Below are 21,574 nucleotides of genomic sequence, written 5' to 3'. Positions count from 1 at the left end.
ACTGAGGCTTGGAGGAGGGTCATAGGGGGAGGAGCCAGTGCACACCACCTGATCCTAAAGCTTTTATTCTTGTGCCCTGTCTCCTGCGGAGCCGCTATTCCCCATGGTCCTTACGGAGTCCCAGCATCCACTACGGACTACGAGAAATAGATTTATTTGTAAGTAAAATCTTATTATTTTCATATTATGTTGTGATAACCAATTGGTGTTTGCAGAGCTATCCTTTTCTTTAATTCCTTTTAGATAGCTTGGTGCTAAAATGTTTTTGAAAGACCTATTTTTACGAAAAACAAAATTCGGTTCTTTAGGGAGAAAGTTTATCAGTATATTATCTTGTTTTAAGATGTCATAGTTCTTGGTGACAATCTTCTTGATATCTATATAACAACTGTTATAGGTGGAAATAAATGACATATCTGTCTTTATATTACCATCGTTTTTTTATTTGGTTTCCTTTCTGAAGGATTGAGGAGTTCATCTCTGTTTAGCTCCCTAACTTCTTTCAACGCTTTTTGTACTAAGTGACCTGGATACCCTCTGTCTACAAATGAGTCTACCATAGTTTTAGCTTGATTATCAAAAGTGTAGATCTGAACAATTTCTCCTAATGCGGAGTAGTTGACTCTTGGGAATACTCCTTTTCCATGCTGAATGATGTGCACTGTTGAAGTGTAAATAAGAATTCGTGCCTGTTTCCTTAATATAGTTACGTGTAGTGAGTTCCTGATCTATAATTTCCAACGAAATGTCCAAAAAATTAATGCGGGAAGTGCTATAAGAGTGAGTGAAAGTGAGATTGAAAGGATTTTTGTTCAAGTGAGAAACAAATGAAAGGGCAGAAGTGTAATCCCCATCCCAAATAATAAACAAATCATCTACTGGTTGACAGGGACGTCCTGTGCAAGTGCTACTATTCCTGCCAATAAACTCCTTCTAGGCATGACCTGGTTTATGCCTTTCACACTACGGGTGACCCAGGTTGGCCCAAGGAATAACCCTGATACCAAACAGGATCGCGAACGTAGTTGAGAACCAGGTCAAGCTTCAGTCCCTGGTAAAAACCTGTATCGAAAGGCTGTGTGAAAGGGGTATAAATAAGGTCATGGCTACAGTTACTTTTCAGGGTGATAAATCTCCCATTCATATGACTCCATCAAACATGTATCATTGTGGAGTGATGTTACAGATTGTCTGTCCCTTTTACTTTGTGCTCTGCTCGTGTCATTCACTATTCAAAGAATGTTCGACTTCCTACTACAGGGTGATTCAAAAGTCGCAGTACACCCTTTTGTTTCAAACTGTGCAGGAAATGGAAAAACTGAATACTCCAGTAGGGTATGTACTGAACATGGGTGCCATCTTGAAATTGGCCATCTTGAATCTAAGTCAGATTTCCCATTTTCCTGCACCGTTTTTGAAACAAAAGGGTGTACTGCGACTTTTGAATCACCCTGTATATAGTTATATGGATGAGAAGTTAGTGTTCACTCTAGGCTGTTTTAGCAGGGCGCCGCGCCCTGCCCGTTTTTTAGCAGGCAAAACCCGCCCTGCCCCTTTTGCGGCGCCCTGCTAGAACAGCCGCCCGCTTCCTGCCCTCCCGGCGTGTATAGATGCCGTGCGCATGCGTGCGGCATCCATTCACGCATTGGGAGAGGGCTGGGGGAAGCCCAGCACTGACGGAGGTGCTGGGCACGCCCCCAACAGCGACGTCGCCGGCCACAGACGCTCTCTATAGTAGCGTCTGTGGGCCGCCCCGCCCCTAAAATGACGTAGGCGTGGCCACGCCCCCTAATTTGCTTGGCCGTGCCCCCGTTTCGGGTGCGCGGCTTCGCCACGCACGCGCACATGTACCCCCGGAGTCCGGCGCCCTGCCCCTTTTCACTCCTAGAGTGAACACTAGAGAAGTGATGGTATCTGTTCCTGGTTTTATTCTGCTTGTATGAATTGCAGGCTGCCACAGTATTGTTTGTCACTTGTTTATCTAAACCAGACTTAGTGTTGAAATGTAAGGGTAGCATTTGCTTCATTCTGAAAGGGTCATTTTGTGCATCCATAACTTATTCTATGGAAGACCGTTTCACATCTTGGCACATTACAACAATATTACTGGTTGGAATTAAACTGTGACAGATACTTTAGCAAATGTAGCTCAATATGCAATCGCTTATGAATATATAGTTTCTCTGACGTCCTAAGTGGATGCTGGGACTCCGTAAGGACCATGGGGAATAGCGGCTCCACAGGAGACAGGGCACAAAAGTAAAAGCTTTAGGATCAGGTGGTGTGCACTGGCTCCTCCCCCTATGACCCTCCTCCAAGCCTCAGTTAGGTTTTTGTGCCCGGCCGAGAAGGGTGAAATCTAGGTGGCTCTCCTAAAGAGCTGCTTAGAGTAAAAGTTTTGTTAGGTTTTTTATTTTCAGTGAGTCCTGCTGGCAACAGGCTCACTGCAACGTGGGACTTAGGGGAGAAGAAGTGAACTCACCTGCGTGCAGGATGGATTGGCTTCTTAGGCTACTGGACACTAGCTCCAGAGGGACGATCACAGGTACAGCCTGGATGGGTCACCGGAGCCGCGCCGCCGACCCCCTTGCAGATGCTGAAGAGAGAAGAGGTCCAGAAATCGGCGGCTGAAGACTTCCCAGTCTTCTTAAGGTAGTGCACGGCAGCTGTGCGCCATTGCTCTCGGCACACTTCACACCAACGGTCACTGAGGGTGCAGGGCTCTGGGGGGGGCGCCCTGGGCAGCAATGAAAGTACCTATGCTGGCTAAAAATACATCACATATAGCCCCTGAGGCTATATGGATGTATTTAACCCCTGCCAGGTTGTCAGAAAAACCGGGAGAAGAGCCCGCCGGAAAGTGGGCGGGGCCTATTCTCCTCAGCACACAGCGCCATTTTCCTACACAGCTCCGCTGCTAGGAAGGCTCCCAGGCTCTCCCCTGCACTGCACTACAGAAACAGGGTTAAAACAGAGAGGGGGGGCATTTTGTGTGGCGATATTATAATATATTAAGATGCTATAAGGGAAAACACTTATTATAAGGTTGTCCCTGTATAATTATAGCGTTTTGGTGTGTGCTGGCAAACTCTCCCTCTGTCTCCCCAAAGGGCTAGTGGGGTCCTGTCCTCTATCAGAGCATTCCCTGTGTGTGTGCTGTGTGTCGGTACGTGTGTGTCGACATGTATGAGGACGATGTTGGTGGGGAGGCGGAGAAATTGCCTGTAATGGTGATGTCACCCCCTAGGGAGTCGACACCGGAATGGATGGCTTATTTATGGAATTACGTGATAATGTCAACACGCTGCAAGGTCGGTTGACGACATGAGACGGCCGGCAAACCAATTAGTACCTGTCCAGGCGTCTCAAACACCGTCAGGGGCTTTAAAACGGCCATTACCTCAGTCGGTCGACACAGACACGGACACTGACTCCAGTGTCGACGGTGAAGAAACAGACGTATTTTCCAGTAGGGCCACACGTTACATGATAAGGGCAATGAAGGAGGTGTTACATATTTCTGATACTACAAGTACCACAAAAAAGGGTATTATGTGGGGTGTGAAAAAACTACCTGTAGTTTTTCCTGAATCAGATGAATTAAAAATTGCTAATATCTAAGAAATTATTGGCGTTATACCCTTTCCCGCCAGAAGTTAGGGCGCGTTGGGAAACACCCCCTAGGGTGGATAAGGCATTCACACGCTTATCAAAACAAGTGGCGTTACCGTCTCCAGATACGGCCGCCCTCAAGGAACCAGCTGATAGGAGGCTGGAAAATATCCTAAAAAGTATATACACACATACTGGTGTTATACTGCGACCAGCGATCGCCTCAGCCTGGATGTGCAGTGCTGGGGTGGCTTGGTCGGTTTCCCTGACTGAAAATATTGATACCCTTGACAGGGACAGTATTTTATTGACTATAGAGCATTTAAAGGATGCATTTCTATATATGCGAGATGCACAGAGGGATATTTGCACTCTGGCATCAAGAGTAAGTGCGATGTCCATTTCTGCCTGAAGATGTTTATGGACACGACAGTGGTCAGGTGATGCGGATTCCAAACGGCACATGGAAGTATTGCCGTATAAAGGGGAGGAGTTATTTGGGGTAGGTCTATCGGACCTGGTGGCCACGGCAACAGCTGGAAAATCCACCTTTTTACCCCAAGTCACCTCTCAGCAGAAAAAGACAGTCTTTTCAGCCTCAGTCCTTTCGTCCCCATAAGGGCAAGCGGGCAAAAGGCCATTCATATCTGCCCAGGGGTAGAGGAAAGGAAAAAAAGACTGCAGCAGGCAGCCCCTTCCCAGGAACAGAAGCCCTCCACCGCTTCTGCCAAGTCCTCAGCATGACGCTGGGGCCTTACAAGCGGACTCGGGTGCGGTGGGGGGTCGTCTCAAGAGTTTCAGCGCGCAGTGGGCTCACTCGCAAGTGGACCCCTGGATCCTACAGGTAGTATCTCAGGGGTACAGATTGGAATTCGAGACGTCGCCTCCTCGCAGGTTTCTGAAGTCTGCTTTACCAACGTCTCCCTCCGACAGGGAGGCAGTATTGGAAGCAATTCACCAGCAGGTGATAATCAAAGTACCCCTCCTACAACAAGGAAAGGGGTATTATTCCACACTATTTGTGGTACCGAAGCCAGACGGCTCGGTGAGACCTATTCTAAATCTGAAATCTTTGAACACTTACATACAAAGGTTCAAATCAAGATGGAGTCACTCAGAGCAGTGATAGCGAACCTGGAAGAGGGGACTATATGGTGTCCTTGGACATCAAGGATGCTTACCTCCATGTCCCAATTTGCCCTTCTCACCAAGGGTACCTCAGGTTCGTGGTACTGAACTGTCACTATCAGTTCAGACGCTGCCGTTTGGATTGTCCACGGCACCCCGGGTCTTTACCAAGGTAAGGGTCGAAATGATGATTCTTCTTCGAAGAAAAGACGTCTTAATTATCCCTTACTTGGGCGATCTCCTGATAAGGGCAAAGTCCAGGGAACAGTTGGAGGTCGGAGTAGCACTATCTCGGGTACTGCTACAACAGCACGGGTGGATTCTAAATATTCCAAAATCGCAGCTGATCCCGACGACACGTCTGCTGTTCCTAGGGATGATTCTGGACACAGTCCAGAAAAAGGTGTTTCTCCCGGAGGAGAAAGCCAGGGAGTTATCCGAGCTAGTCAGGAACCTCCTAAAACCAGGAAAAGTGTCAGTGCATCATTGCACAAGGCCCCTCTGAAAAATGGTGGCTTCTTACGAAGCGATTCCATTCGGCAGATTTCACGCAAGAACTTTTCAGTGGGATCTGCTGGAAAAATGGTCCGGATCGCATCTTCAGATGCATCAGCGGATAACCCTGTCTCCAAGGACAAGGGTGTCTCTTCTGTGGTGGCTGCAGAGTGCTCATCTACTAGAGGGCCGCAGATTCGGCATTCAGGACTGGGTCCTGGTGACCACGGATGCCAGCCTGAGAGGCTGGGGAGCAGTCACACAGGGAAAAAAATTCCAGGGAGTGTGGTCAAGTCTGGAGACTTCTCTCCACATAAATATACTGGAGCTAAGGGCAATTTACAATGCTCTAAGCTTAGCAAGACCTCTGCTTCAAGGTCAGCCGGTATTGATCCAGTCGGACAACATCACGGCAGTCGCCCACGTAAACAGACAGGGCGGCACAAGAAGCAGGAGGGCAATGGCAGAAACTGCAAGGATTCTTCGCTGGGCGGAAAATCATGTGATAGCAGTGTTCATTCCGGGAGTGGACAACTGGGAAGCAGACTTCCTCAGCAGGCACGACCTCCACCCGGGAGAGTGGGGACTTCATCTGGAAGTCTTCCACATGATTGTGAACCGTTGGGAAAGACCAAAGGTGGACATGATAGCGTCCCGCCTGAACAAAAAACTGGACAGGTATTGCGCCAGGTCAAGAGACCCTCAGGCAATAGCTGTGGACGTTCTGGTAACACCGTGGGTGTACCAGTCGGTGTATGTGTTCCCTCCTCTGCTTCTCATACCCAAGGTACTGAGAATTATAAGACGTAGAGGAGTAAGAACTATACTCGTGGCTCCGGATTGGTCAAGAAGGACTTGGTACCCGGAACTTCAAGAGATGCTCACAGAGGACCCATGGCCTCTGCCGCTAAGAAGGGACTTGCTTCAGCAAGTACCATGTCTGTTCCAAGACTTACCGCGGCTGCGTTTGACGGCATGGCGGTTGAACGCCGGATCCTAAGGGAAAAAGGCATTCCGGAAGAGGTCATCCCTACCCTGGTCAAAGCCAGGAAGGAGGTGACCGCACAACATTATCACCACAGGTGGCGAAAATATGTTGCGTGGTGTGAGGCCAGGAAGGCCCCCACGAAGAAATTTCAACTCGGTCGATTCCTGCATTTCCTGCAAACAGGAGTGTCTATGGGCCTAAAATTGGGGTCCATTAAGGTTCAAATTTCGGCCCTGTCGTTTTTCTTCCAGAAAGAATTGGCTTCAGTTCCTGAAGTCCAGACGTTTTGTCAAGGGAGTACTGCATATACAACCCCCTTTTGTGGCACCGTGGGATCTCAACGTAGTTCTGGGATTCCTCAAATCACATTGGTTTGAACCGCCCAAATCTGTGGATTTGAAATATCTCACATGGAAAGTGACCATGCGGTTGGCCCTGGCCTCGGCCAGGCGAGTGTCAGAATTGGCGGCTTTGTCTCACAAAAGCCCATATCTCTTTTTCCATTCGGACAGGGCAGAACTGCGGACTCGTCCCCAGTTTTTCCCTAAGGTGGTGTCAGCGTTTCACCTGAACCAGCCTATTGTGGTACCTGCGGCTAATAGGGACTTGGAGGACTCCAAGTTGCTAGATGTTGTCAGGGCCCTAAAAATATGTTTCCAGGACGGCTGGAGTCAGGAAAACTGACTCGCTGTTTATCCTGTATGCACCCAACAAACTGGGTGCTCCTGCTTCTAAGCAGACGATTGCTCGTTGGATTTGTAGTACAATTCAGCTTGCACATTCTGTGGCAGGCCTGCCACAGCCAAAATCTGTAAATGCCCATTTCACAAGGAAGGTGGGCTCATCTTGGGCGACTGCCCAAGGGGTCTCGGCTTTACAACTTTGCCGAGCTGCTACTTGGTCAGGGGCAAACACGTTTGCAAAATTCTACAAATTTGATACCCTGGCTGAGGAGGACCTGGAGTTCTCTCATTCGGTGTTGCAGAGTCATCCGCACTCTCCCGCCCGTTTGGGAGCTTTGGTATAATCCCCATGGTCCTTACGGAGTCCCCAGCATCCACTTAGGACGTCAGAGAAAATAAGAATTTACTTACCGATAATTCTATTTCTCGTAGTCGGGATGGGCGCCCAGCATCCACTACGAAGTGCGGATTGTCTGCAATACTTGTACATAGTTATTGTTACAAAAATCGGGTTATTATTGTTGTGAGCCATCTTTTCAGAGGCTCCTCTGTTATCATGCTGTTAACTGGGTTCAGATCACAGGTTGTACAGTGTGATTGGTGTGGCTGGTATGAGTCTTACCCGGGATTCAAGATCCTTCCTTATTGTGTACGCTCGTCCGGGCACAGTATCCTAACTGAGGCTTGGAGGAGGGTCATAGGGGGAGGAGCCAGTGCACACCACCTGATCCTAAAGCTTTTACTTTTGTGCCCTGTCTCCTGCGGAGCCGCTATTCCCCATGGTCCTTACGGAGTCCCCAGCATCCACTACGGACTACGAGAAATAGAATTATCGGTAAGTAAATTCTTATTTTTTCTATTTTTTTAAAGTTAATCTAAGTTAATTGTTTCTGATCTTTCTTCAGGGAGAAGCCTGTGTTTTCTAACCGAACGTTCGTGTGTCCACGAAGACGTTACCCAACCCACCAGCCCAAATATTATATGTCCGGAATTCTTCCTACAGTGTATTCAGATGACTATCCGCGAAAACCTGTGCTGTTGCGTAGAAATTCTATGGTTCACAGTTCTGTGATAATTCCACATCCAGGCCCGAGTATTTATCGGTCACCCATGTAAGTAATCCTCTTAAAACCCATTCTATTTATAGGTGTAATGAGCTGATAATTAATGCTTATTGGTATGATTGTTTAAGAGCAGGGGAAGGCATTTATGTTGTAGTCCACTCTACAGTATCAAAGCTCTGTGGGGGCTGTTTTTGACTTGATTGTGACAGGAGTGTTGGCAATAAGGGCCTTAGGCTCCATTCATTGACAGCAGATATCTATTCCAAGAATAGACTTGTTTCTCTCCCATAAGATGGTTCTGTTTTTTGCTAACAAGCTGGAAGCCATTATACAGAAGATGACCGGGGTAAGTTGGCAAGATTACATCAAGACTGGAGGAACAAATATCCAATTCCATTTCCTAAACGGTGAATGCTAGGAGCTATAGACCGGGTCATCCTTACGGAGGCAGATAGTCCTTTTTGCAATCCTATAAAACAAGTGGTTGAAGACGATAACTATTACAGGATTTCAACATCTTTGCCAGTAGGGGGTAAACTTCGAAGATTTGTCGACCATTGGTAAGATTCCGTTCAGGACAGATGGGTATTAGACGTGATATCCCAAGGGTATCAAGTAAAGTTCAGTGGTTTCAAGTTGGAAGAATTTTCTGGTATCAGACATGCCGACTACAACATTGGCAATAAGAGCTTTAGAAAGTTTAAAGAATCGAATCCAGGGCTGTGGAATTTGTCCCATCGTCACGGATAAAGTATTTCTACTCCCGAATATTCTTGGTGAAGAAAATAACTGAGGGTTTCAGGTCTATTCTAGAACTTGGACAACCTAACAGATTAGTGATCATAAAGAAATGTAATATTCAAACCCTGAAGTCCATTCTGTCTGGTATAAAGATAATTTTATGGTATCTGTAGATCTAAAAGATGCTTGCTTTCCAGTATCGAGGCAATCCTGAAAGTACCTTAAACTTTGCATCCAGTGACAGCATTTCCAATTCACCTGGTGGTTTTTTTTTTTTTCCTTTTGGGCTCGCAACATCCCCAAGAGCGTTAACGAAGTTCTCACGGCACCCAGCTTTTCTAAGAGGACAAGGTATAGCAATTTGGTCATACCTAGACAATCTATTGATATATGGAGGATCAAGAGGGACAGTAAAGGAAGCTCTGGACAAGGCTCTGCGTGTCCTTCAGTATCACGGCTGGATAATAAATTGGGTGCAAAGTCAGTTAGAACCAATACAGCAAATCCAATCTTTGGGAGTGCAGGTAATAGAAGATTCAAGACCTGGCTTCCGTTGTCAAAACTTGCAACAAGATAACATGGAAATGCGTCTACTGGGAATGATATCTTCCACCATAGATAATTCCTTGGTCAAGATGGAGGATAAGAGAATTGCAATGGGACATACTAAAGTACATTTGAAGAGGGGTTTCATTAGGTTACCGTGTAAAATTACATCGGAGAACAAGAGATTCCCTGTCCTGGTGGGTAGACCCAGAGTTGATCAATGGAAAAATGTCTGTCAGAACCACCATTGCCTTGGTATTAATAGATGAAAGCGCAACAGGATGGGGAGAAGATATGTTACAACAAAACTGGCAAGGTCTGTGGAGTCCCCAAGAGATGAGGTTATCTTCAAATCACAGAGAAATGAAGGCAGTCTAGAATGCGATTAAATATCTTCAAAGTCGATTGTTAGGGGGGAGTCTGAAGATATTCTCAGACAATGTGGCAGTAGTAGCTTATGTAAACCGGCAGGGTGGCACCAAGAGTTGAGTGCTACTAAAAGATAACAAAAATACTGGAATGGGCAGAAGGCCACCTCAAATCCCTGTCTGCACTGTATGTGCCAGGAAAGAACAATATAATGGCAGATTTTCCCAGCAGGCAGAAAGTGTGACGAGGGAAATGGGAGTTGGACAACGAGGTTTTTCAGAGTATCGTAGAGCAGTTCGGCCAACCTCTGTTGGATCTCAAGACTACACATTTCTATGCAAAAGTACCTTTTTCTAGCAGCTCTTAATATATTGCTGGATAGAAGATTGTCTGAAGAGGATCTTATAAGGAAGTTCTGTCGGGCAATAAAAAGGATATGGCCTCGAATCAGATCACTGACCTTTCACTTCTGTAAAATGAGTGGTGTAAACTAGTTGTTGCAAACCTACACAAGCTGATATGCTAATGTTGCAAACACATGTACACTCTAAACGTGAAATGACATAAGCACTTGATATGATTTTCCTATTTCACAATACAGACAAACTGGTAGGCCAACGAAAAAATCTGTTCGGCTTTAACAGCAAATGTAACCTGTTTTGGTAACTAGCAGTTAAGTCATAAACTATTTCTAAAAGAGACTAATAATGGAATTTTGTTTTCACCTTAAGTTTGGATAAACTGCTACCAGTAGCTCCAGATCCTTGTGCAAAAGAAACCGTTCTTAATGCCATCAGAGAAAGCAGAAAGAGGATGAACAAGGATGAATACAATGATAGTGCTGACTTGGAGAGCAATACAAGGTTAGCAGTCATATGCTTCTAAATTTACCAGGGTACAGCAATGTTCTTTTATATAATTTGCCTAGAATTTCCTTCAGGTACTCCCATGTTAACCCTAAAAAATGTGTTGTCAGTTAGCTGAGCAGAGACCTGAGGATGGTATGCGGTTAATATCCTGCGGTTGTGATCCCGACAGCAGAATCCTAACCGCAGCCCCGTATTACCACTCGGGTGGTGGGTCCGTGCCACCACCTGAGTGGGAGTATAACCTGTGGCGAGCAAAGCTCGCCACCGGGACCGTTGAACAGTGGGACTCGCTGTCTGGATTCTGACAGCCGGCATCCTAACAATCGCTATATCCTATATATTCCCTGAGGACTTCTGTAGAAGGTATATAGTGACTCCTTCCCCTGGTGCCTGAGAACTTCTCCAGCTGTTCTTAGAAAATATAAATGGATCACATGGTTGGATGTTGGGCTACCATTAATTTCAAAGAAAGGAAGTTAATCGTATTAACACGCTGCTCTATAAACTTATGACTGCCATAAAAAAAAAAAAAAGAATCGATGCCCAGCAGTCTCCAGACTTAAGCTATTTGGGAGGAAGTGGACAGAAGGGGGAAGGCAAAGCAACCTACAAGTACAAAACACTTGTGGGAAATTCTGCAGCAGTGCTGGGAAGAATGTCCTTAATAATATTGCATTTCCATTGTAGAAAGAATGCCCACCAGTGTGTACAGCGGTTATATCTGCAAGCCAAATGATTCTTTTACCCTCTTTTTTTTTTTTTTTTTTTTTTTTTTCTCCTTTCCTCCAATTGTTGGAGGTAAAAGCTGTATAGGTAGGGTACTTTTTCTGCCTGTACTTGGCTGGCTAAGGATTTAACCCATTCTTTTATGGCTATCATAGAGCTTAGATGGAGAATGTATTTCCATTTTATGCAAAGCGAATCACACACGGAGTGTGATACCTGACAGGGGACAGCGTAATTCATTTACCTTTCTCCCTAACCTGCCTTGGGTGGCAGCTAGGGCTAAGATAGTGGGGCTGGTGGCTTGCTTGGACTGTCACCCCAATCCAGTCAGGATTCCGGCGTCAGGCACCTGACCACCTGCATTGCGACCGCCAGGATGATGACTGCATCCCGTCACTGGCTCATAATCAAGCGATAGGACTTCAGACCACTAATGCTGTTTTCAGATCGCAAATGCCGGATCCCACCCGGTAAGAGAAACGTGTCCTTACCGGGTGGGATCCGGCATTTGCGCTCCTTTGCTGGCTTTCCGACCCGGCAATATACCGGGTCGGTTGCCATAGCAGCGGAAGGCGCAGCGGGGGTGGAGGCGGCGCTGGGAGATGAGCTCATCTCCTGCGCCGCCTCTCCCTATGCTGTGAATGGGAGCCGTGTCGCATCGGAACGGCTCCCATTCACACTGCACCTGACCCGGTATTCAACCCGGTAATAACCCTTCTTTTTTACCGGGTTGAATTACCGGGTCAGGCGACCCGCTAATTCACAAAAGGAGCTTTCACATCGCACACTGACCCGTTTTGACACGGCAACATGCCGTGTCGATACCGGGTTATCTGTGCGATGTGAAAGGGGTATAAAGGTACAGGTTGAGTATCCCATATCCAAATATTCCGAAATACGGAATATTCCGAAATACGGACTTTTTTGAGTGAGAGTGAGATAGTGAAACCTTTGTTTTTTGATGGCTCAATGTACACAAACTTTGTTTATTTCAAGAAGTTATTAAAAATATTGTATTAAATGACCTTCAGGCTGTGTATATAAGGTGTATATGAAACAAATTAATTGTGTGAATGTAGACACACTTTGTTTAATGCACAAAGCTATAAAAAATATTGGCTAAAATGACCTTCAGGCTGTGTGTATAAGGGTGTATATGTAACAAATGCATTCTGTGCTTAGACTTGGGTCCCACCACCATGATATCTTATTATGGTATGCAATTATTCCAAAATACGGAAAAATCCGATATCCAAAATACCTCTGGTCCCAATCATTTTGGATAAGGGAGACTCAACCTGTATAAGCAATATTAATTGTAGGTTTCATGATGGAAGAGGTCTTATTTTGTACTATATTATAACTACTAAGAATTGGCTGCACAACATGTATAAAATGTGACCTGTCGTCTTATCTCTTTAGTTTCTGGTGTGTTACTTCTAAATTTCTTTACTCATGATGTTTTGAAAATTTATATAGGGTCATTGCATGCCAGTTCACCCAGGCATGACACCCACCGACTTGGATTTTCATGAAACTTTGTACACTTGATACTACCACAGAACTACTAACCCATGTCAAACTTTTCTACTTCAGTTTATTTAAAGTATCACGGGTGTTTAGTAAGGAATCACTGCAAAATTTGCACCCCTAAGGTAACTCTTCCTCCTGAATCCAAAAATACAAACCAAATTATGTAAGTCTTGAGTTACGGTAAAAACGCACACTTTTCGATAAGACTTAAACACTAGGTTCAATCAACATTAGATATCCCAATTTTTTTTTTATGTGCTTAATAAAGGTATACATTACTACCATACAAAAAAATCAGCATGGTACTCTGTTTCGTAGTGGGGGGAGGGAGGGAATCAAAATCATGAAGTTGACGTTCAATTAGTTGTATCGCATACAAAATTAACACTAATGATAACACAAACATAACTTGAGTTCCTAACTTATTTAATGTCACAGATTACATAGTAAAACAATCAAGAAAACGTAAAAAAAAAAACCCATGGCATACTGGCAGAACCTGAAAAAATATAGAGGGAAAGCTCTTTCTGTACAAATCGTTCATCAGGTACAGCAGTTTTGCGAAGATGAACATTCTCTCATGTGCCCTGGAAAGAGTCTGTTTCTGTAAAAGTTCCAGGAGGAAAAATAATTCAATTTGAAAAGGCTACTCCTAGTAAACTTGAAAGAGCTTTATCTTGCTGTCAAATACCGGTTTTCAGACATTCAAGTTCGATTGTCTAAGGTTTGTTCCTTACGACCTTCATGGTGGTGTTAGTGTTTTTGCAAGAGGTATGCATTCTGTGTGTGCGAAAATCATCAAAACGTAAAAAAATATTGGTTGCTGCTCTACCACTGAAGATGGACTACAAAGACCTAACTGAAATCCTTGTTTTTCAGTCTCAAACTTGTATGCTTCATCGATGTGATAAATGCCCAGGGCTGGAAGCACTTCAGAAAATAGTTGAAAAACTTTTTCGTGATAGTGACATGGATGATGACACAATTGTTTATAAGCAGTGGGTCCACAGTAAACTGGTTACAATCACTAGTACTGTGGATCAATTCCGTGACGTTATTTGTAGTGTTGTTGAGGATGCAACAGACCAGCTGTATACCGCAAAGTTGCAGGCTGAATACCTACGCCAGTTGCAGGAAACCATTTGACCAGCAACAGAAGCTGTGCTTTACTAGATTTTACAGAAAATTATTAGTTTGTGTCAGGATGCAATTCGAGGATTCCACTGGGACACTTCATAAGCAACACTTCACCTGTTTGCTTTATTCAGACAGAGCCACGCTTATGTATGCTGCGATGCATGGCATACGCATCGCGGCATAGTGCGGATGGGCTGTGCTGCGACTGTTCACAGCCGGCGTTTGCTCCATAGGTTTTCATTGGCGTACGTTTGTGGGCACACTTGCCGAGAGGCAACAATTAGCATGGCTACATCTGTTCAGGCAAGATGATTGTGTGACACTTTAAACTGTGCCAGTCTGTGTGTTATATGTGATACCCGTGACCATGTAGCCATAACTGCATGCCTTCATTGTGGTAGTTATGAAACACCTGGCAGAACTATTACTAAATTGGAGTATGTTCACTACTTTAGTGATGGTGCTAGTAAACATCCAGCCACCAGCACAAGTCTGCAGGCAGTGGAAACTCATCACATCTTGACACCTTTTGGACCTGTATTACTCAGCTGAAAAGACACATGGCATAAAGTGGTGTGTTTGGTTTTTTTTTTTTTTTTACAGGCTATCCAGTTTGTTTGTCTGTGCAAAAATACATCATCTCCCAGGGCTTCTGAACCAAATCCTGACATTTTTACCTTGAAATAGAGATTTTTATTTTTCCCCAATTTTGCACATGCTCAGAGTAGAAGTTAAATTCATGGACAAATTATTGATGATAAATTATTGTGGCTAATTGACTAGGGGTCAAAAAAAAATCATTTTTTTGTGAAAAAAACAGGTTATCACTGCTAGTTGAATACTCCTCTGTGTGTAATTGGAAATCTGCACATTCACATAGAAATATACAAATAAAAATGCTCACCTGGCGGGCAAAATTATACCCAATAGTAATTTTTTAATTTTTACAGTGAGAATTATAATTAAACATTAAAATACTTGTGCAGGCAATCAAAATCCCATTATTTTTCTTTCATAGCCTTTCAACGTATACTTTAAGGTTCAATTTAGACCAAAAAAAGAACATAACTCATCTGCATTAGGTTGATAATGCTGATTGAACCAACTTTTATTTATTTTTTTGCACCAAAGTGTGACCTAAATGAATGTATAATGAACTCGCAGAGTTAAGCAAGATTGCTAAAACATTCCCCCCCCCCCCAGAATCTCTATATTTCAATCGACAAAGGGTCAAAATTTCAAAGCAATACATGGATCAGGCACTGAGATGTCAAATTCCCCCCCCCCTAAGATGATACTCAGAAAAAAAAAAGAGTATCAGGAGTGGCTTGTCACAGCAATTTTTCTTAACGTTGACCCCCCTATCTCAAAAACTGAGGACTAGAGCAGAAAAGTTTGACATGGGTTAGTAGCTCTGTGGTAGTATCCAGTGTACAAAGTTTGATAAAAATCTGAGTCGTGGTTGTCATGTCTGGGTGAACTGGCATGGAATGACCCTATAGAATTATTTGGGGTTGCACAAAATATTTTATTGTATGATAGTTACAGGCGGTGACCATTGACAGTTATGTAGGAAGGTTTGTAATTGGTATGCCTTACACCTAAAAAAGCATCTATTCTGTACAAACTAAAGGTGATCTGGCTATATTGCAAATGGACTTGACTGAAGGAATTCAAGATCAAGAAAATATAGTTTATTAAATGATTTGTATATCCTTTGGAAAGTAATAGGCGTTTTAGAACAGATGTAAATTGGCTTATAATATCACATTTTGTTTGTTCTCCCAATGAGAGGTGGTCCTCCCATTTCTTTTTCATCCACTAGGGGTCACTGGAGTACTCTTGGGATAGGGACGGGGCCATTTACTGAGCTAAAGATTTGACATTTGAAATGTATTGCTCTAATCTGTCCCTTGGCGAAAAAGTACGTTGGCACCAGAAATTGGTCGTCCTTTGGATTCAATTCTATCTCCTGTGCCTATCCCTGATCTACATATCCCTTTGACCAGGTGTCAATCAAAATTACATACATACATACATACATACATACATACATACATACATACATACATACATACATACATACATGTTATTGAACACCATTTTATCTAATAGGTTATTTTTTGGAGCCAAAAAAAAAAGAGGCAGATGTGTCCCTTTTTTTTTTTTTTTTTTTTTTTTTAAATTGAACCTTAAATTATACTTTTAAAAGGATGTGTAAGATAAATAATTGAATTGCCTATATGAGTATTTTAATGGTTTAATTCTCTACATATGCAAATTACCATTGAGTATAATTTTGCCCACCAGGAGAGCACTTTAATATGTGCAGGTTTCTTATTACACATAGGAAGGTATTCAGTTAGCCTGATAACCTGTTTTTACTTGAAACTACGATTTTACTGTGAATTGCAAAAAAAACCCCCACTTTCAATTGGCCTAAAGAACACTTGTCCCACTCATAAAGCACCCCAATCTACCTGTCTCGTACCTTGAATCCAAAATTCCATCACTTTGCACTTTCATCCAAAAATGACGTCATTATTGCCCAATTCATTTAAAAACTTCAAAGTGCCTAATAAGTCATTGGGGCAGTCCCCAGGGGTTCTAAACCAAATCCCAACATTTTGACATTTTTAAAAATAGGGATTCTGCACGTGTGCAAAGTTAGGGAGAGTAGGTGAAGTTCATGGTAAAATTATTGCTGATAAATTGTAGCTAATTACATTTTTATTTTTTTTGGCTATTCATGGTAAAATTGCAGATTTTCCTGCGAAAATGGGATATACACGCCTATGCGTAATAAGAAATCTGCACATATATAGAAAAATATACTAATTAAAATACTTTCCTGGTGGCTGAAATTATTCCTAATGATTTTTGTTTCCAAAGAGAATTTAAATTTAAAGATACTTGTATAAGCATCAAAATCCCATTTTCTTTCACAGCCTTTAGTATAATTTAAGGTTCAGTTTAAATAATAAAGAAAGTCATGTATAATGACTTAAATTGATGAAACTTTTTATTTTTTTATTTTTTCTAGAATCTACATATTTTGATTGACACAGGGTTAAAATTAGAGGTTTGTAGCTATGTAGTAGTATCAGGTTTCATGACTATCTTGAGTCGGTGGGTATCATAATAACATTTTGCAGGTTTATTTGACATGGAATAACTCGTAAGTTATTGACAAGTGTTTTTGGTCACTTACGATTGAACACTCTTAGCTAATGCATGCTGGGGAGCACTGGACCATGGGATTGAAGGTTAGGGCTTGCATCTAAATTAAACTGTAGCTATACAAGTTCCTTTCCCCTGCAGCCCCAGACTTTCAGTGCTTCTTTAGGATTCCAGAAAGGAGTAGTAGTAACAGTGAAATGGTTAGAACTAACCAGCAGGGAAAGGATGGTCAAGAAGTTTAAGCCAAACTTGCAAATGCAGCGACCACCATAGGAGCAAGTTCATCTGGGATCATAATTGGAACAAGTACCACTAGCAAACTTAATCCGTTACAGGAATGAAGACTGAGATTCGGCACCATCTAGGCCGCCATGATGCAAATGGAAAAATCAGAATAAAGAAAAGTAACTACTTTCCTGTGCTGACTAAATGGACTTACAGCCATCCACTTGGCGATCCATGTCGAGGGGGTGATGCACAGCCAGCCGTAAGGTCTGTCACACCCTAAGAGTGTGGGTTTGTTTAACAGAGGCCATAAAAAAAGAATACGGAGTATAATATCCTTGATATTAGATCACTGTAGGCAATAGCGCATCAGGCAGAAGAGAATTGGGGGGGGGGGGTGTTTATTATTATTATTATTATTATTATTATTATTATTATTATTATTATTATAATACTAGTATGACCAATAGCTCTGTGGAATGTGAACCCTTGTACATTGGTCACCTTACAAGGGGTGTACTGTAATACAAAGTACCCTATCGCAAATAAGGGAACTCTATGCAGTCAGGGCCGTGTTGGGAACAGAACCCTCAACTTCTGTGCTGTGAGTTACAAATTCCCCAATTCCTCATGTTAATAGATAGAGAAAAAATAAAAATTATATATTCTCACAAAAAAGGGGGTGCTGCTGAAGACCATAATATTGGAGATCAAAACACAAAAACCAGATTGTTCTCCTCTTCTCCTCTTTTATGCACACTAGTAGAGCAGAAAATGTTTTCAATATTAAACTTATTCACACATGAAGCCTCCGGCATTTTTTTTTTTTTTTTTTTGACTCATTGTTATACACTAACATTTTCCTTTATTATATGTGTATGAAGAAATCCTCATATAGAGAGAGAGCTGTTACTAGAGTGGTACATTTCACCTGCGGCAATACAAGCGGAATAGGATGATTATCTAAATACACCGCATGTACAGTGGGGCAAAAAAGTATTTGGACAGCCACGATTGTGCAAGTTGACCCACTTAAAAAGATGAGAGGTCTGTAATTTCCATCATAGGTGCACTTCAACAGTGAGAGACCAAAATCTGAAGAAGAAAAAAAAACAGGAAATCACATTGTATGATTTTTTTAAACAATTTTACTTGTATGTTCTTGTGGAAAATAAATATTTGGACACCTACCAAGCAACAAGATTTCTGTCTCTCACAGACCTGTTACTACTTCCTTTAAGAAGCTCCTCTATCCTCCACTCGTTACCTGTATTAATGGCACCTGTTTGAACTGGTTACCTGTAATAAAGACACCTGTCCACACCCTCAAACAGTCAGACTGCTACCTCTCCACCATGGCCAAGACCAGAGAGCTGTCTAAGGACACCAGGAACAAAATTGTAGAGCTGCACAAGGCTGGGATGAGCTACTCGACAATAGGTAAGCAGCTTGGTGAGAAAAGATCAACTGTTGGCGCAATTATAAAAAAAATGGAAGAAATACAAGATCACTGACCATCTCCCTCGACCTGGGGCTCCATGCAAGATCTCAACTCGTGGGGTATCAGTGATCTTGAGAACGGTGAGGAATCGGCCCAGAACTAACCGGGGGGGGGGACCTGGTCAATGACCTCGAGAGCTGGGACCACAGTCACAAAGGTTACCATTAGTAACACACTACGTCGTCATGGATTGAAATCCTGTAGTGCCCGAAAGGTCCCCCTGCTTAAGCCAGCACATGTCCAGGCCCGTCCAAAGTTTGCCAGTGACCATCTGGATGATCCAGAGGAGGATTGTGGGAATGTAATGTGGTCAGATGAGAGCAAAATTGATCTTTTTGGTATAAACTCCACTCGCCTTGTTTGTAGAGAGAAGAATGATGAATGGCATCCCAATAACACCATACCCACTGTGAAGCATGAAGGTAGAAACGTCATTCTTTGGGGCTGCTTTTCTACAAAGGGGACAGGACGACTGATCTGTATTAAGGAGAGGATGAATGGGGCCATGTATCGTGAGATTTTGGGCAAAAACCTCCTTCCCTCAGTAAGAGCATTGAAGATGGAACATGGCTGGGTCTTCCAGCATGACAATTACCCAAAACACCCCGCCCGAGCAAGGAGTAGCTCCGTAAGAAGCATTTCAAGGTCCTGGAGTGGCCTAGCCAGTCTTCAGACCTCAACCCAATAGAAAATCTGTGGAGGGAGTTGGAAGTCTGTGTTGCCTGGCGACAGCCCCAAAACATAACCGATCTAGATAATATCTGCATGGAAGAGTGTGCCAAAATACCTGCTACAGTGTGTGCAAACCTGGTCAAGAACTACAGGAAACGTTTGACCTCTGTAATTGCCAACCAAGGTTATATTACAAAGTATTGAGTTAAACTTTTTGATTGTCCAAATATATTCATTTTCCGCAAGACTATACAAATTGTTGTGTGTAATTTTTTCTTCTTCCTCTTACGTCCTAGAGGATGCTGGGGACTCCGTAAGGACCATGGGGTATAGACTGGCTCCGCAGGAGACATGGGCACTATAAAGAACTTTAGATGGGTGTGCACTGGCTCCTCCTATGCCCCTCCTCCAGACCTCAGTTAGATCCTGTGCCCAGAGGAGACTGGGAGCACTACAGGGGAGCTCTCCTGAGTTTCTCTGAAAAATAATTTTGTTAGGTTTTTTATTTTCAGGGAGCACTGCTGGCAACAGGCTCTCTGCATCGTGGGACTGAGGGGAGAGAAGCAGACCTACTTAAATGATAGGCTCTGCGTTCGTCCCGGAGCTGCGCCGCCGTCGTCCTTGCAGAGCCGGAAGATAGAAGCCGGGTGAGTATAAGAAGAAAGAAGACTTCAAAGGCGGCAGAAGACTTCAGATCTTCTCTGCGGTAACGCTGCGCGCCATTGCTCCCACACACAGCGGGAACTGCTGCCCAGGGCAGGGGGGGGCGCCCTGGGCAGCAATAATATATATATTGTGTATGTATATATATGTGTGTGTGTGTGTATATGTATGTGTGTGTATATATATATATATATGTGTGTGTATATATTATAATATAATTTATTATGCACTGTTTTATCTGGAAGTTTTGTTTCCAGTGCCAGTTGGCGCTGGGTGTGTGCTGACATACTCTCTCTCGGTCTTTCCAAAGGGCCTTATTGGGGAACTGTCTCCATATAGATATATCCCTGAGTGTGTGGGGGTGTCGGTACGCGTGTGTCGGCATGTCTGAAGCGGAAGGCTCATCTAAGGAGGAGGTGGAGCAGATGATTGTGGTGTCTCCGTCGGCAACGCCGACACCTGATTGGTTGGATATGTTGAATGTTTTAAATGCAAATGTGTCTTTATTACATAGGAGATTGGACAAAGCAGAGTCCAGGGATAAAACAGGAAGTCAATCCATGGCTTTGACTGTGTCACAGGGCCCTTCAGGGTCTCAGAAACGTCCCCTGTCCCAAGTAGCAGACACTGATACCGACACGGAGTCTGATTCCAGTGTCGACTACGATGATGCGAGGTTACACCCAAGGGTGGCCAAAAGTATTCATTATATGATTATTGCAATAAAGGATGTTTTGCATATCACGGATGACCCTTCTGTCCCTGACAAGAGGGTACACATGTTTAAGGAAAAGAAATCAGAGGTAACCTTTCCCCCATCTCATGAGCTGAACGCGTTATTTGAAAAGGCTTGGGAAACTCCAGACAAGAAACTGCAGATTCCCAAAAGAATTCTTATGGCGTATCATTTCCCTGCACAGGACAGGTTACGGTGGGAATCCTCACCCAGGGTGGACAAGGCGTTAACGCGCTTGTCCAAAAAGGTGGCGCTACAGTCTCCAGACACGGCAGCCCTCAAGGATCCTGCTGATCGCAGGCAGGAAACTACCTTTAAATCAATTTATACTCATACGGGTGCCTTGCTCAGACCGGCAATAGCGTCGGCTTGGGTTTGTAGCGCTGTTGCGGCTTGGACGGATACTTTGTCAGCTGACATTGATACCCTAGATAGGGATACCATTTTATTGACTTTAGGTCACATTAAAGACGCAGTCTTATATATGAGAGACGTTTGGTCTGCTAGGTTCGAGATCCAACGCCATGGCGATTTCTGCTAGGCGAGCCCTGTGGACCCGCCAATAGACGGGTGATGCCGACTCAAAGAAGCATATGGAAGTTTTACCTTACAAAGGTGAGGATTTATTTGGGGAAGGTCTCGCGGACCTGGTTTCCACAGCTACCGCGGGTAAATCTACTTTTTTACCTTAGGTTTCCCCACAGCA

General features: G+C 43.7%; 1 protein-coding gene across 1 annotated transcript in view; it reads left to right on the top strand.

The window, feature by feature from the left end:
* Positions 1-21,574, top strand: part of LOC135050030 (nuclear envelope pore membrane protein POM 121-like) — a 212,763-nt gene that overhangs the window by 19,822 nt on the left and 171,367 nt on the right. Inside the window, exons 2-3 of the mRNA XM_063956129.1 lie at positions 7,812-8,018; positions 10,358-10,489. Of these exons, the coding sequence (XP_063812199.1) occupies positions 7,812-8,018; positions 10,358-10,489 (339 nt within the window). The remainder of the gene's footprint in view (positions 1-7,811; positions 8,019-10,357; positions 10,490-21,574) is intronic.

The sequence above is a fragment of the Pseudophryne corroboree genome, chromosome 2 (assembly GCF_028390025.1).
Source record: "Pseudophryne corroboree isolate aPseCor3 chromosome 2, aPseCor3.hap2, whole genome shotgun sequence".
NCBI classification, from domain to species: domain Eukaryota; kingdom Metazoa; phylum Chordata; class Amphibia; order Anura; family Myobatrachidae; genus Pseudophryne; species Pseudophryne corroboree.
Note: the sequence above shows the minus strand (reverse complement) of the source record. Positions and strands in the feature narration are given on the sequence as shown.